We start from the raw sequence: 14156 nt of genomic DNA, 5'->3' as shown, positions 1-14156 counted from the left end.
TCAATAGCAACTGGCATAAGAGTATACAGTGCCTGGGCACTAAATACAGACCCCCGCCAGTATAAATATATATAAAATAAGTGGGACTGAAGCGCGCCATTAGGGGGGCGTGGCTTATCCCTCACAGCTCTAACCAGCACCATTTTCTTCTCACAGAGATGCTGGTCCTTCCAAAACACTGCTGTATAGATCAGAGTGAAAAACGAGGGGGGGCACAGTTGTTTGGTGCAATATAAGTTAAAAATAAAAGCACACTATATCATGCGGTGTAAATGAGCTGGTAAACTCCTTATGTGTTTCCATGACAGAATGTACTGGGGTCTATAACTTATAGCCAGTGTAATGTCGGTAGGTGTTTGGTACACGTGTGTCGGCATATCTGAGGCTGAGTGCTCTGCCACAAAGGGAATGACTATGTAGGCGCTGTCGACTCCTAATAGTACTTGGTACATGTAAATCAATGTCAACATGTCAGTAGATATATATTTTTCCAGAGAGAAAACTATATGGGAGACACAGACGTGGGGGGTGACCCCGTTGGTACCAACAATATCTGACTGGGTGGATATTGACATGATAATGTGATATCAGAAAGAGCTATACCTATATGTATATGTATGTATAGTAAGGTTACATTGGTCTGTGGCACGATCACGGACGCGATAATATTTATGGAGGGAGTCATATTCATAGAATTGATTTCTCTCAGACCCCTCGGGATTGCAAAAATGTTATTTTGCCCAGTTACTACTCCCTGAGATCGACTCGAATAATGTTTTTTTTTATGTCGACCATAATGTTTCCTGATCAGATCCACAAAATCGGCATTCAGTACCGGTTCATACACATTGGAACGTATTGATGTCACTAGGGACCCTGTTGTTCCTGACAAAAGGATATATGTATACGTATTAGAGATATATATATATAGATATATGTGTGTATAGGTGCATTTGAAGGTATATTTATGTGTGTATATATATATATATATATATATATTTATAATGAATGCTGAGGTAAAGTTATTCCTTCTCATGGATAGAAGAAAGTGAAAGTCACCCCTGTTCTGCACGGGGCTCTGTCACAAAGGATCGTATGCAGGAAGATATGTGATACTCTAATTATGTGTCCGCATGTACGTTGATTATACTAGCATTACATGCGCATGGAGGAGTAGTTGTATGCAGGGTACTCCTGAAGTTGAGTCATTTCTATATCATTGCAGCATACTGCCGTGCGACTACAAAAGATATAGGACTCTTGGGTACGCGGGCCACTTCCATGGCGGTCTCGACTAGGAAGACGTTGTGGATTCACCAATGTGTACTCCGAGAAGTACTGGAGTATCTTCCCTATGAAGGTGAAACCTGGTTTTGGGATGGGTTTGTTAAGTTGATCTCGGCAGATACCACTGGTAAGTCTACCTTCTTGAGCTATGTTCCCTCACAACAGTTGGTGACGCATTTTTGTAGGATGCAGTCATTTAGACGGGATGGATACGGTTTTTCGCCTTCTTTGCAGGTAGAGGAAGGTGAAAAGGTAAGAGGTCAGCAGCCTTTTCAAGTTCGCAGAAGTAGAAATCATCCACGGTTTCTACCACATCCACCGCATGTCGCTGGGTCTATCTTGCGGGAGCCCACACCAGTGGGACCACGTCTAATACTCTTCAGTCAGTCCTGGAATGGACATGGACCAGTGAGTTAAAAATAGAGTCCCAAGGGGGACATCCTGGAGTTTCCAGACGATTCCCCTCACTGATTTTTCAAATAGATCTTACCGATTCTCCTCTGGATGGGGAGGTAGTATGCGACGCCATACAGAAGTTGGGTCAGGATCAGGACATTGCACTGCTGTCCCGGTCACACAAAAAAAAAGAGCTGTTATTCAAGCTTTTTTGTGCTTCTGAGCTAGGACGGCCCGGTCAGAACAATCCCAAAAATTTCTACTTAAGAAGTTGAATACAAGATGGAATCTCTCAGGGCAGGGATCTCCAATCTGTAAAAGGAGAAAGAGGGTCTAAGTACGGTTTCTTCCGCATTAGGCTTACCTGGGTTTGCTATTCAGGATTGTCATTGCCAATTCACTGGAGTGATGGCAGTATGATGGTTTTCCTTCAATAGTAAAAGCCATTATTATTCTGTACTGGGACGCTCTCCTGACTACGGCGAGGTCAAGAAACAAGTGGTGCAAATCGTTGTTTTCTCTCTGACAGTTCTTCAACACAGTGGTTGGCTCCCGAACTTGCCAGAATCACTGTTGATCCCAACGACGAGGATGTCGGAGTTGGGAATAAGGTAGGATACAGAACTGTTGAGAGTTTGTTTCTTCCAGTGGAAAGAGCTCTGAGGATCCAGAGTCGGATCAGATTTGCAACAGTGTAATTCCATCAATACGTTCCATTGAAGAAGAAGATGGTTGCGGCCTACGAGGCCATTCGGTGAGCAGGTTAAATGCCAGAGTCTTTTTAGCGGGACCAGTTGAACATGTGGTCCGGGTCTCACCTGCACATGCACCGGAAAATAATCCTATTTTCCAGGACCAGAATATCTCTCCTGTGGTGGCTGCACAGTTCTCACCTCCTAGAGGGACGATGGTTCGGGATCCAGGATTGGATCCTGGTGTCCATGGATGCAAGTCTCAGGGGAACAGTCTTTCAAGGGGATGAATTTCCAGGGAAAACGGTCAAGCCGGGAAGCTTGTCTGCAATAAACATTCTGGAATTAAGGGCTATTTACAACGGCCTTCTGCAAGCGGAACATCTTCTTCGCGATCTGCCCGTCTTAATTCAGTCGGACAATTTAACAGCAGTGGCGTAAGTAAACCGCTAGGGCGGAACGAAGAGCGAAGCGGCAATGGCAGAAGCCACAAAAGTTTTCCGCTGGGCGGTAAGGCATGTAAACGCTCTGTTAGCGGTCTTCATTCCGGGTGTAGACAACTGGGAAACAGACTTCCTCAGCAGACACAATCTCCATCCAGGAGAGTGGGGTCTTCATCAAGAAGTTTTCACAAAAGTGACAAGTCTTTGGGGAATTCCTCAAATAGACATGATGGCGTCTCGCCTCAACAAGAAACTTCAGAGATATGGTTCCAGGTCGAGGGACCCTCAAGCAATAGCGGTGGACGTCCTGGTGACACCGTGGGTGTTTCAGTCAGTCTATGTGTTCCCTCCATTTCCACTCTTTCCGAAGGTGATAAAGATCATAAGAAGAACAAAGGTTCAGGCAATCCTCATTGTTCCGGACTGGCCAAGGAGGGCTTGGTATCCAGATCTTCAAGAATTACTCATAGAAGATCCCTGGCCTCTTCCTCTACGAGAGGATCTGTTACAGCAAGGACCGTTCGTGTATCAAGACTTACCGTGGCTGCGTTTGACGGCATCGCGGTTGAACGCCATATCCTAGCCTGAAAGGGTATTCCCAGTGAAGTCATTCCCACACTGCTTCAGGCTAGAAAAGAAGTAACGGCAAAGCTTTACCACCGTATTTGGAGAAAATATGTGTCTTGGTGTGAATACAAGAAAGCTCCTACGAAAAAATTTCAGCTGAGGCGTTTGCTCCATTTTTTGCAAGCAGGGGTGGATGCGGGCCTAAAGTTAGGCTCCATTAATGTACACATTTTGGCCTTATCTATTTTCTTTCAGAAAGAATTGGCCTCCCTTCCAGAAGTTCAGATCTTCGTGAAGGGCGTGCTGCACATCCAACCTCCCTTTGTGCCCCCAGTGGCACCATGGGATCTTAATGTGGTGTTGCAGTTCCTGCAATCTCATTGGTTTGAACCTTGTCAAAGTCAGAAAAATATCACGCTGCACATTGCCATATATGCACCTCATGCGTGTGCCCGCTGCACGTGCATGAGCCCTCCCGTGCGTGCGTATACTCGCGGTCGCGTGCACTCGCAGGCGCGCGGTATGCGCATTTACGGTAGAGTTTGTGTTCATCTAGCGGGCGACTCAATCGTAACATATTTTAGTCATATAATGTATTTTGTAGATTATGGTCCCTTTGATAGAATCTGAAAGTTTAGTTAATATACCATGTTCGGGGACAAAGAGATTCCTCTTTGTTTGATACGAAGGGTCAGACAGGGGTTACACAGTGGTGTTTAGTATCCATCGGAAGAGAATATAATTAGCAATATTCCGGTGTTGGTTTGAAGCGGATTACTCGCTCGTGCGTATAGTTATGGACATAAGAAGTTTATGGACATTTACTATATTTGCACTTTATTATCCATGCGGCGGGAAACCCAGTTTCCCTCCCACCTGAGCAGTTTGAAATAGTCACAGCCCACCTGTATGAACCAACCTATGACCTTTTGTTATAATGCGGAGACGGATTCCTGTGTCCAATGAACAATAAGAATGTAGGGACCATTGTACTGTACTGTGTGTAAGTGTATATAAAGACAAGCCGACCTGGGCCAGCTCTCTACTCTTCTCAACGGCTCTCATCACTGATAATCGGGAGCTGGATATCCAGGAAGGCGCATGCGATTGTTTCCCCTTGTACGTAAGTACTCTGCAACCTTATTTATCTCCTAGTTTGTTGTAAGCCATTCTCTCTCTCCTTCCCCCTTTAAATGTAATTGTGTCTTTGTTGTATTTTAACGTGTAGTAACTCGGGCCCTCATTCCGAGTTGATCGCAGATATTCATCGCATCGCAAATGTGCAAAAACTAAGTGTCTGCGCATGCGCAAAAGCGTGAATACGCATGCGCGAGTACATCCGTACGACATTGGTGCAAAAATACAATAAAAAAACCCACACGTAACTGGCAAACGAAAACGAGGAGTGGCGGAGGCGTGGCGGAGGCGAGACTTCGCAATGCTCCGACATGGGCGTGAAAGTGGGCGTACAGTGTGGGAGTATGCAACTCGCAATGGGCGTGTTTTTCGCAATTAAACATTGTCGCTGTTAAAACTAACATAGGAAACCGTAGCAACCTTCACGCAGCAGCCGAGTAGGTCTGCAGTTACTCTACATTTGCGAAGTACTGTTACAAGTGTGTATGCAGTAATTAGCTGTTAATTGGAGAGCACATTCATCTGATGGGCAATTACTTGTTAATTACTGCGCAGATGAAAGTTAGCAACCAGCAATTGTCTGAACCCACATTACATGTTTATTCTACTCACATATAAATCTCACACACTGCCAAATAAGGTTGTTATTTGTGTTCAAGTTGGTGTGTAAACATTTGTTTAAATTGTTTTAATGTGTGTAAGACTAACAAATACAAACAAGTGAAATTATTTCAAAATTAATTTGAAAGCTGCAACATTTTTGCAAAAGAAACCGACACCCACATAATGCAGCATACACTTTAATTTTGTCAGAAATGTAACATTAATATTTGTTTATAATATCTGACAATGTTTTAAATGATGTCCTGTTGACCATAGATAAATCTAAAAAGTGTTGTGTCAGTTTACTTAATATGGACATTAAAGTGTGGTGCAAAGCATACCTGTATTTTTTGGTTGATGCAATATTTTGGTATAAATTGCAGATTGGTCTACAAGTGTCTATATGCTGACCTAATCTTTCTGGAACTAAGATTTACCTAATGCATTACCTTGAATAAACTGCCCAATTTTTTTTTTTATATTTTTTATTACTGTAGTAATATTTCACAACATGAAAACAACATGGCTACACGTGAGTCTCACAGGCAGAGATGGACCAAGCAGCAAGCATATGGCACTGACACAAATGATATAGCAGAACTCAGTACTCTGCAAAATTCAGCTTCTGACAAAATTATAATTTGTAAGCATAAATAAAACATATTACACACCCTGCCATACAAAAATTTGGACCCAACTGAGAAAGAATTAGGATCCACCACACAAACACAACAATACATAGCACACTAGTAAGAGGAAGATGGCTCTGGTGTTTATACAAAAAAACTCACAGGCTACAATACCTCCAAACATAAATAATACATTTCACTAAGAGGGAGTTATCCATTCTGGCCACACAAGCCAACTCCAAAATAACATAGAGGCAACATGAAAAACATGGGTGCTGCCCATCTGGAGAGACATCACTTTCTTTTTTTTCTCCCCGCCTGAGGCTGTTCTTCTTGGCTTGGTCTGCGGAGCGACCTTCGTTGGGCCTGCCCAGTGGGCTGTTCTTCCTGGGCAGGGGAGGGAGCCGATGTGGGTGGCTCTCTGCCACTGTGGGCAAGGGATACAGCGATGGCCTGGAGCCCTTGCAAGATGTTATTTGCTAGGCTTTGGAATGAGGAGGCAAGTTGTTCTTGGCCCTGCCTGATCTCTGCCAGACCTTGGCAGAGTTAAGCAACACCTTGCTCAACACTGGTTCGGTGCTCAGTGAGCCGGACAGCTATCTGGCTTACCTCCTGGATGACCCTGTCTTGAAACGCATTTAGGCTCTCACCATACCTAGCGATTTCAAGCAGGATCTCCGGGATAGCAGAGGGTTGGGTGGGGGGGCCAGTAGGAACCTGCAGAGGTGGGATTTGTGGCCCCACACTGGCAGACCCACTAGGTCCCTCCACCTCAGCCTCAGCCACATAACCCTCCTGTGACTCAAACTGATCACCCCCCTGTGCTGTGTTTTGTGGCAAGCAAATAGAAGAATGTGTGGGAAAAAAATAAAATTAAAAATTAGTTTTTTTTTATAAATACAGTTTAAATTGCAGACAAATACATGTGTAAACTTACCTGGCAAGTCATGTCCCGTCAGGATCTCAGGCAGGTCCGTGTCCATATTAGACACCCCTTGGCCCTCCTCATAACTGACACAGGCCATCGCCATCTCCTCCAAGTCTGTAAACTCCACAGCGACAGATGGTCCTCCACCTGTAGCCCTTGAGGCATTCCACTCCGCAGACCTCTTTGCCTTCAGGCGGGATTTGAAGTCGGCCCACCTACATATGTATTGTGAAAGAGGGGCAAAGTAGAGTCTTATTATTTGTGTATGTAAATATATAGGACACATGTTCTGCTTGTGTTTGCTATACATAACATCACATGTAACTACATTTTTAAGTCAACTTAGCACAGAAAAAGGACTGGCAAGATGCACTTACCGTCGTCTAACTTCCTGCGATGTTCTGACGACAGAGCCAACTTCATTCACAGAATGTGTGATGTCCCTCCAGATGCGATCTTTTGTAGCAGCACCCATGTTTTTGGGGCCTCTATGTATTTTGGACATGGCCTGCGTGACCAAGACACGCAACTCCCTCTTAGTGAATGCTGGCTGTCTTTTCTTACGTCTGGAGGTAGCCTGTGAGGTTTCTTCCTGTTGCTCCTCACCATCTTCCTCCTCACTAGCAGCTTCTGTCTGTTGTGTTTGTGTGGCTAATGCTGATTCTCCCTCAGTTTGGCCAGTATGTGTGTGTGGCAGGGTATCCCCACTCAATTGTTGGGGCTCAGAAGCTGACATTTGCAGAGTACTAGGTCCTGCCTCTTCAGAATCCGCAGAGGCGGATTCCAACATCCGTCTCTGGCACTCTAGGCGTTTTTTCGCCAATGCTATCTGCTGCTGTGCAATGCGGTCCATCTCTGCTGCTAATTCCTCACGAGAAGCCATGTTGGAGATGACGTGTGTACGCCCAGGTGTGTGCCTATTTATACCTACGTGCGGCGCGTTCATTCACACAGGTGTACAGTATGGTAATCTTGCTAATGATTGCACTGCTTATTTAAGGGCCTAGTTTGCACGCTGTGAGTGTTGGTAGTTTGGAGTTTGGAGTTGTTTGGATTTTGCAGTTTGGAGTTTGTGGCCCGTGCGTGAAGGTGCTATTGTGCTTTTCTGAGTGAGTAATTGTCAAGCATACATTTTCCCGTTTGTTCGCGTTTAGCATATAGACAGTATTGCATACTTTTTGCGAAGTTCCGTTTGTGAGTATTCGTGCAATCGTCTTGTTGTTAAATGCAACTCTGTTTGTTGTTGCAATGTATGTTTTTGGTTTTTTAATAAATATTAAATGTTGTTAATCTATATTTTGATTGTAAATTTATAAAACAAAACCTGTGCTTTAGTGTTTCTGTTTTGTGGACTAATGTAAAAATGTTGTTCTTACTGTCATTTTGTGTCTCTTGTAGGTGTCTTATTTTTGGAGAATTATCCCGTTATTTTATTTGGAGTCACTTACACTTTATTTGTTTGGTGTGCCTTACAACACTAATCTTCTGTTGTTTTTGGAGGAGCAGGTAAGTTCCCTTGGCCTGTGTTTGTGGCTGTTTGTGTTAATGGGCTCTATGTGTGCTTACTGTCATTTTGTGTCTCTTGTAGGTGTCTTATTTTGGGAGAATTATCCCGTTATTTTATTTGGAATCACTTACACTTTATTTGTTTGGTGTGCCTTACAACACTAATCTTCTGTTGTTTTTGGAGGAGCAGGTAAGTCCCCTTGGCCTGTGTTTGTGGCTGTTTGTGTTTGTTCAAAGTGTTTTGCTTATGTTTGTCATCCATCTTTATAATAAATTAACTAATTTTTCCCAGGATTGTTCAGCAAAGTAGTGCTGTTCTTGCCTGTAATAGCTACTAAAGGGCTAAATTTTGTTGTGAATCTATTTTAGATGGATAACCTATTTTTCTTAATTTATACTTAGGTGTTTGTTATGTATTTGATGCTCTTATTATTTGTCTGTTTGGTTGGTTGACATATTTGTGTTGTATTTTCAATAAACTATGTAGGTTTCTCACTTTTAATTTGTGTTTTTCCTTTTTTGTCTCAATTTCAAATTGTTCCGGAATTGAATCCAGAAAAAATGTCGTATGCTCCTGCAGTAAGTTGACACACCGTTTTTAATTAAAATATTATGTTTTTTTTGTTTTTTTATTGCATTTGTCTTATTCACCATATCTTTTTAAATTTTTTTAAGTGTGTGATGTCAGTGTTTGTGGCAGCAGAAGCCCTCCCACCCCAACCCACGGCAGCACTCCCACCCCAACCGCCAGCCCCACAACCGGCTCCTCATCAACCAAGGCAACGGAGGCGTGCTAGGCCACCAATTTTCCGCACCCGTGTCATACTTTTTGGGATGCCAGATGATGTTGTTGTGCGTAGATACAGGCTGCCACCACATCTAATCCTAGACACTCTCTCCATAATAGAGAGTGATCTGGAGTCTTCAATTCGGTATCCTAGAGCAATACCACCATTGACACAATTCCTTGCTGTGTTACATTTTTTGGCCACAGGGTCATTTCAGCATGTTGTTGGAGACCTGGTTGGCATGTCGCAGGGCCAGTTCAGTAAGGTCCTGCGGCGTGTCAGCCAGGCTTTCATAAAGCGTGTGAAGCAATTTATTGCTATGCCTCTGGATGATGGTGCCCTAGATGTGGTGAAGTGGCAATTTGAGGAAGGTGGTAGTCGCTTCCCACATGTTATTGGGGTTGTGGATGGCACACATGTAGCTATTGTGCCCCCAAGACATAATGAAGAAATTTATAGAAACAGGAAACTGTTTCATTCTCTGAATGTAATGGTTGTTTGTGGGCCATCCCTCCAGATCCTTTCCCTGAATGCCAAGTTTCCCGGAAACTCGCATGATGCTTATGTCATTAGACAATCAGGGATATGGCACAGATTAAGATCAAGACAACGAGCAGACATGTGGTTATTGGGTGAGTTGGCCTACATATTTTCCAGCCATTTTTAAACAATTTTAGGAATATACTCTTTCTAATTTTTTTTTCTCCTCAAACAGGAGACCGTGGATATCCTTGCACCCCCTGGCTCATGACTCCTTACCGTAATCCCAGGCCAGGACCACAGACGGAATTTAACTCCGCGCTTACTGCCACTAGACAGCTGGTGGAGCGCACAATTGGGGTCCTTAAAGGCCGTTTTCGTGTGCTCCACCGCACTGGTGGCGACATCATGTATTCGCCGGAGATGGCAAGTAAAATAGTGGTCCTGTGCGCTATACTACATAACATCGCGGTAAGGAGTAGCGTAGAGCTTCCTCAGACAGAGGAATTGCCAGATGAGGAACCAGGGGTTGTCCGTCGATTCGGTGGGGGGAGTGTTTCACGGAGGGGCAGCCAAGTCAGGGCAAGCATTGTTGAAGAATATTTCAGGTATAGTGTATTTTGATTTACTTTTCGAAAATAATCTAAAACACTGTATGCTTATGCTCATTTTGTTACGATGTAATTTGGCTTGCTATTGTAAGGTCATTGTGTAATTAATCGGGTGTGTGGGAATCTCTAATTATGTTTTTTAAAAATAACCTTAAACAAGTTAAGCTTACAATGTTTTATTTTAGAATCTAATAATGTGATGTTGCTAAATAGTGTCTTTATTAGTTTTCTTTCATCTAATCCTGTTTTTAATGAAAAAAACACAAACAAATGAAACTAAATGTTGGCCACTTTGTGACTGTGCAGCTGAATTATCACACAAAATGTGGTGAGTACACAGAGTATTTTTTTAATTTTAAACAAAGTGTGTGTGTGTGTCTGTGTTTGTGTGGGTGTTTTATTTGGTGGTTGTGTGTTAAAATTTTATTTGATTTTTCCTCTTCCGCGACTGCGTATTTCCGCTCGTGCGAAATTACCACTCTGCTCTTCACAGCATTGCAAAGATCAATAAAGTTTATTGAAATGACAGCATAGATTTTAGACAAATCACATGCTAACACACACTATAAATATATGCCCAAATAAGGAAAACGCCATTGCCATGATGCGTGCAGCACCTTTCACCAGGCGGGAGCTCCGCGTCCTGGTTGCGGTGATGGACCGCCGCGTAGGCCGCGTTGGGCGCTTTATCCCAAATCGGGTTAAGCGCGAGGCCTACGCGGAGGTCCGCCACCTACTGAGGTCTCGCGTCCGCAGCAGGCGGACCATCATCCAACTCGAGAGGAGATGGAGTGATCTCCGCAGGAGGACTCCGGAACTGTTGGCGGAGATCCGCCAGCAAATCCGGCAAATGCGTGCACGCAGTAAGTTACATTACATAACAGAGATTATTAGCATAAATTTAGCAAATTTTCACTAAGTGGTAGTCTGTAATTGCAACACTGACTGAACTAATTTAATAAATATGACAGTGTGTGTGGTTAGGGCAAACAGTACTGACTGTAGCAAAGTGATTCAAAACAAGTGCATGTTGTACAGAATTAATACCCAGGCTGGAAACTGTACCAAATAACTTGATCAGTGGTGTCTATATAATAAGGTGGCTTGAATAGTGATCTGGTGATGTTGCCTATACCAATCAATATGACTCAATGGAATAGATTCAGTAATGAGCATCAAAAAAGTTTAGTATAATCATTTTGGTTGCTGTGGACAACATGAACAGTTTTAAAAATCATAAGAATAAAAAAAAAAACAAGCCCTGTGTCTTTTACATGGGACAGAACAGTGTAATTGACAAATGGTGTTTCTGAAAATTAACATGCAATCTAAAATATAATACATATATCATTATAGGACGACCACAACGGCAAGCTGATGCAGGGAGGCAACATCAGGCCCCTTCTCAGCCCCCCTCCCCTTCCCAGTCCCCCTCAGCTTCCCAGTCCCCCTCAGCTTCCCATTCCCCCTCAGCTTCCCAGTCCCCCTCAGCTTCCCAGTCCCCCTCAGCTTCCCAGTCCCCCTCCCCTTTCCACTCCCCTTCTCAGCCCACCTCTCCTTCTCTTTCTGTGCCCCCTTCTCCTCCTTCCCAGTCTCCTTCTCCTTCCAACTCCCCTTCTCAGCCCCCCTCACCCTCAATTGGACAAACATTCTCTCCGCCCCAAACATTCTCTCCGCCCCCCTCGCCCTCTCAATCAGACCCACCCTCAGAAAATACATCCCCAATCCCTCCTCCTTACCCCATCTCTCCTCCTTCCCCAATCCCGCCTCATTCCCCCATCCAGCCTCCTTCCCCCATCCCTCCTCCTTCCCCAATCCCTCCTCCTTCCCCCATCCAGCTGCCTTCACCACCCAGTGAATGGGCAGAAGAAGCCCCTGATGGACTCAGTGGTGAGCATCATGTTGCAGAGGAAAGTAAGTGTTTTAACATTTGTAAAATACATATTACCTACTTACACTTACAATGTAAAAACATGCACTGTTGTACTGTTGAAAATCAGCTAGCAAGGAAAACATTTTGAGTTATTATTGATGGTGTTCATGTTGCATAGAAATGTTTGTGAGTATCATTATATGTAGTGTTTATGTGTGCAATGTTTTGTGTGTCCACTCTAGGTCGACACTCATTAGTTCGACAGGGTTGCCAGGACAACATGGTTTAATATGTGCTCAGTTTTCAGCCTAACATTTCTACCTGAGTGGAGTTTAGTATGTTGTTAGTCTATTACACTTGTGCCTGTGTATTCATAATGTTTGCACTTTCAAATCACATGCTTCACTTTGTTAGCCAGCCGAACAACACAATGATTTGTGGTGTGAAAGTTACACTCACAAAATGCTTATTGTATTTTTCAAAACCTGTTTGACCTTATTTAGTAAAGGCGGTTTTCAGGTAGTGTGTGCATGCTAGGATATGTAGTCCTTCTGAAGATGTTGATATGCAGTGTGATGATGCAGGACCAAACCTCCAAAACTTTAATTCTCTTCACTACAGATGTGAATGAATGCCAACATGGTGTTACATTTACTAAGATGGTAGTTCTCTTTCACATGGGATGTTGCCCATAGCAACCAATAAGATTATAATTGTAATTTTTATGTCCACTTTTACAAGATAACATGTTTAATTTGATTGGTTGCTATGGTCAACGTCCCATCTTAAATAGAACTCCCGTAGTAGTAAATGTACCCCATGGTGTGGTACACTTTCTTGTAAAAAATACAAAAACATTGCTGAACAGGCTTGTGTGTTGTTCTGCTACTGATTTATCCTTAAAGCAGCCATGATGTAGTCACTTAGGCATTAAAGCAGGCCTGTCCAAACTGCGGCCCTCCAGCTGGTGAAAAACTACACATCCCAGCATGCCCTGACACAGCTTTGGCATTCTCTGACCACAAAACTGTGTCAAGGCATGCTGGTATATGTAGTTTCACAACAGCTGGAGGCCAGCAGTTTGGACATGCCTGCATTTAAGTGTGCTTTGTGCCTTGCTTGGATAATAAGTAATGTGATTAAGTTATTAATGTTTATGTTGCATCTTAATTTCAGATGTTGCAGTTGGAGATCCCACAAGTTTTGGGGGCATTCTGGAAAACATGCGCCAACACCTGCATGGCTTATTGAATTGTATTGATCAGTTACAAAAATTTGCTTGATTACATTTTGTTTTTGTTTTTTTACTGATTACAAAAAAAATAATAATAAAAACAAGTTATTTAAAGTTAACCGGGTGTTGTGTTTATTAATGCAAAAAAGGATCAGCAGATTGCCAAGCAGAAATTGATTTCCTAAAACATTTCACACATCTAACGTAAGATTTTTTTTTTTTTAAAGTTAGGATATTATTGTGTTAATAAACATGTAAACACCTTCATTCACAAACAACACCTTTACACCAAAAAAAAAAAACACATTTAAAACATCTATATTTATATTTTAGACTTTTACATGTTGATGGCCAATTATGGCAACAAAGTGTTCTTCAGGTATTTTTGGCTGACTTAATTGGTTAGGAACATTATCAATCATTACACTAATTGGATTCGTAATTGACGAGGGCTTGTGGACTTTAAACTGAAAGGTGTAATTTCACTTAATAGCAAAAAAACACATTGTTGTGCGTTTTTCCTTAAAAGTGTGCACTTTTAAGGAAAAATGTGTAAATCTACTACAACTTAGTATTTTTACGATGAAGTATGTGTTAATGCGATGGTTTCGCATTGCTGCGATGGTTTCGCATTACTGCGATGTCATTTGGCGTACGCCCACTTTGTGTAATACTGCGTACGAATGTGCAAAAATACGTTGGGGGCGGATGTTCGCAAATTTACTACATTAACGCAACTTTGCGAATATGTTGTGCGAACGAAAAACTTAGCGACCAACTCGGAATGACCTCCTCGGTTAGGTATTTTATGTTAGTTTGGTAGTGTATAACTTGTATTGTGTATTCTTTTGCGATTGAACGTTCATTCTCTCCCTTAAAAGGTGTTAGACCCTTAGACCGGTATTTGAGTGTTTATTATATTGCTAAAGGGTTCTCAGAGCGTAAGAATCGCTCATACAGCTTTTAAACTAACAAGGTTACA

The 14156-nt window shown here is 42.8% G+C and overlaps 1 protein-coding gene and 2 long non-coding RNA genes across 3 annotated transcripts; all 3 read left to right on the top strand.

The window, feature by feature from the left end:
- Positions 1-8086: 8086 nt before the first annotated feature.
- LOC134935453 (uncharacterized) lies at positions 8087-8805 on the top strand. Its single transcript, XR_010180152.1, has 3 exons — positions 8087-8188; positions 8271-8378; positions 8745-8805. It is a non-coding gene; the product is annotated as an uncharacterized LOC134935453 (long non-coding RNA).
- A 64-nt stretch (positions 8806-8869) lies between these two features.
- Positions 8870-10252, top strand: LOC134935452 (putative nuclease HARBI1). Its single transcript, XM_063930515.1, has 2 exons — positions 8870-9608; positions 9692-10252. Exons 1-2 carry the CDS (start codon positions 8870-8872, stop codon positions 10078-10080), a joined length of 1128 nt encoding a protein of 375 aa, XP_063786585.1. The 3' UTR covers positions 10081-10252.
- Positions 10253-10338: 86 nt separating this feature from the next.
- On the top strand, positions 10339-13181 carry LOC134935451 (uncharacterized). Its single transcript, XR_010180151.1, has 3 exons — positions 10339-10395; positions 11424-11981; positions 13117-13181. It is a non-coding gene; the product is annotated as an uncharacterized LOC134935451 (long non-coding RNA).
- Positions 13182-14156: the final 975 nt, after the last annotated feature.

This window comes from Pseudophryne corroboree, chromosome 6 (assembly GCF_028390025.1).
Source record: "Pseudophryne corroboree isolate aPseCor3 chromosome 6, aPseCor3.hap2, whole genome shotgun sequence".
Lineage (NCBI taxonomy): Eukaryota > Metazoa > Chordata > Amphibia > Anura > Myobatrachidae > Pseudophryne > Pseudophryne corroboree.
The sequence above is the reverse complement of the archived record's forward strand: the minus strand, read 5'-3'. Positions and strand labels throughout refer to the sequence as shown.

Coding starts and splice junctions, on each gene's coding strand:
- LOC134935452 (XM_063930515.1), top strand. CDS start 8,870: ATGTCAGTGTTTGTGGCAGCAGAAGCCCTCCCACCCCAACCCACGGCA. Junction 9,609..9,691: donor AGCAGACATGTGGTTATTGG/GTGAGTTGGCCT, acceptor CTCCTCAAACAG/GAGACCGTGGATATCCTTGC.